At 46.9% G+C, this 441-nt stretch overlaps 1 protein-coding gene across 1 annotated transcript in view; it reads right to left on the bottom strand.

The window, feature by feature from the left end:
* Nucleotides 1–32: 32 nt before the first annotated feature.
* PHALS_06758 (uncharacterized protein) overlaps nt 33–441 on the bottom strand; it is a gene marked incomplete at both ends in the record, with an annotated part of 521 nt that continues 112 nt past the window's right edge. The window contains one exon of the mRNA XM_024720104.1: nt 33–395. Coding sequence (XP_024585337.1) covers nt 33–395 — 363 coding nt within the window. The remainder of the gene's footprint in view (nt 396–441) is intronic.

The following is a 441-nucleotide window of genomic DNA, read 5'->3' as shown; positions in this document are numbered from 1 at the left end:
CCTGCTTGAGGGGACTTGGTTGGCTTTATATACTAGAGTTGACGGTCAATATGAAGCCGTTGAAGCAGTAGCTCATACTTGTCTTCAACTGAGAGTGCCTCATATGTAACAGACCACTTGACCTGATGCCACCAGGTGCAGCTTTGTTTCCACCACTTGGACATTGCATGCCACCGCATCATGGTGCCATGCCGATATGGCGAGACCGTTAAAATGTCGAGAGATCGCCATGGCCCAAAGTTGGGCATTATTAATTTTGTTAGTATCACACCGGGCGTGGTCCAGTTGCATTCCGAGGCCTGTGTTTTCGCAATAAATTGATGCATGATCTGGGGACGTTGCCTTTTCAGCTGCGCTTCGATACTTGATTTCTGTAGACCACCATATACTCGCTTCTGGTATAAAAACTCTTTTAGAAGAAGCTGGAAATGGTTGCTTGCG

This window comes from Plasmopara halstedii (assembly GCF_900000015.1).
Source record: "Plasmopara halstedii genome assembly, contig: Scaffold_3060, whole genome shotgun sequence".
In the NCBI taxonomy this organism is placed as follows: domain Eukaryota; phylum Oomycota; class Peronosporomycetes; order Peronosporales; family Peronosporaceae; genus Plasmopara; species Plasmopara halstedii.
This window is presented reverse-complemented; position numbering and strand designations above follow the sequence as displayed.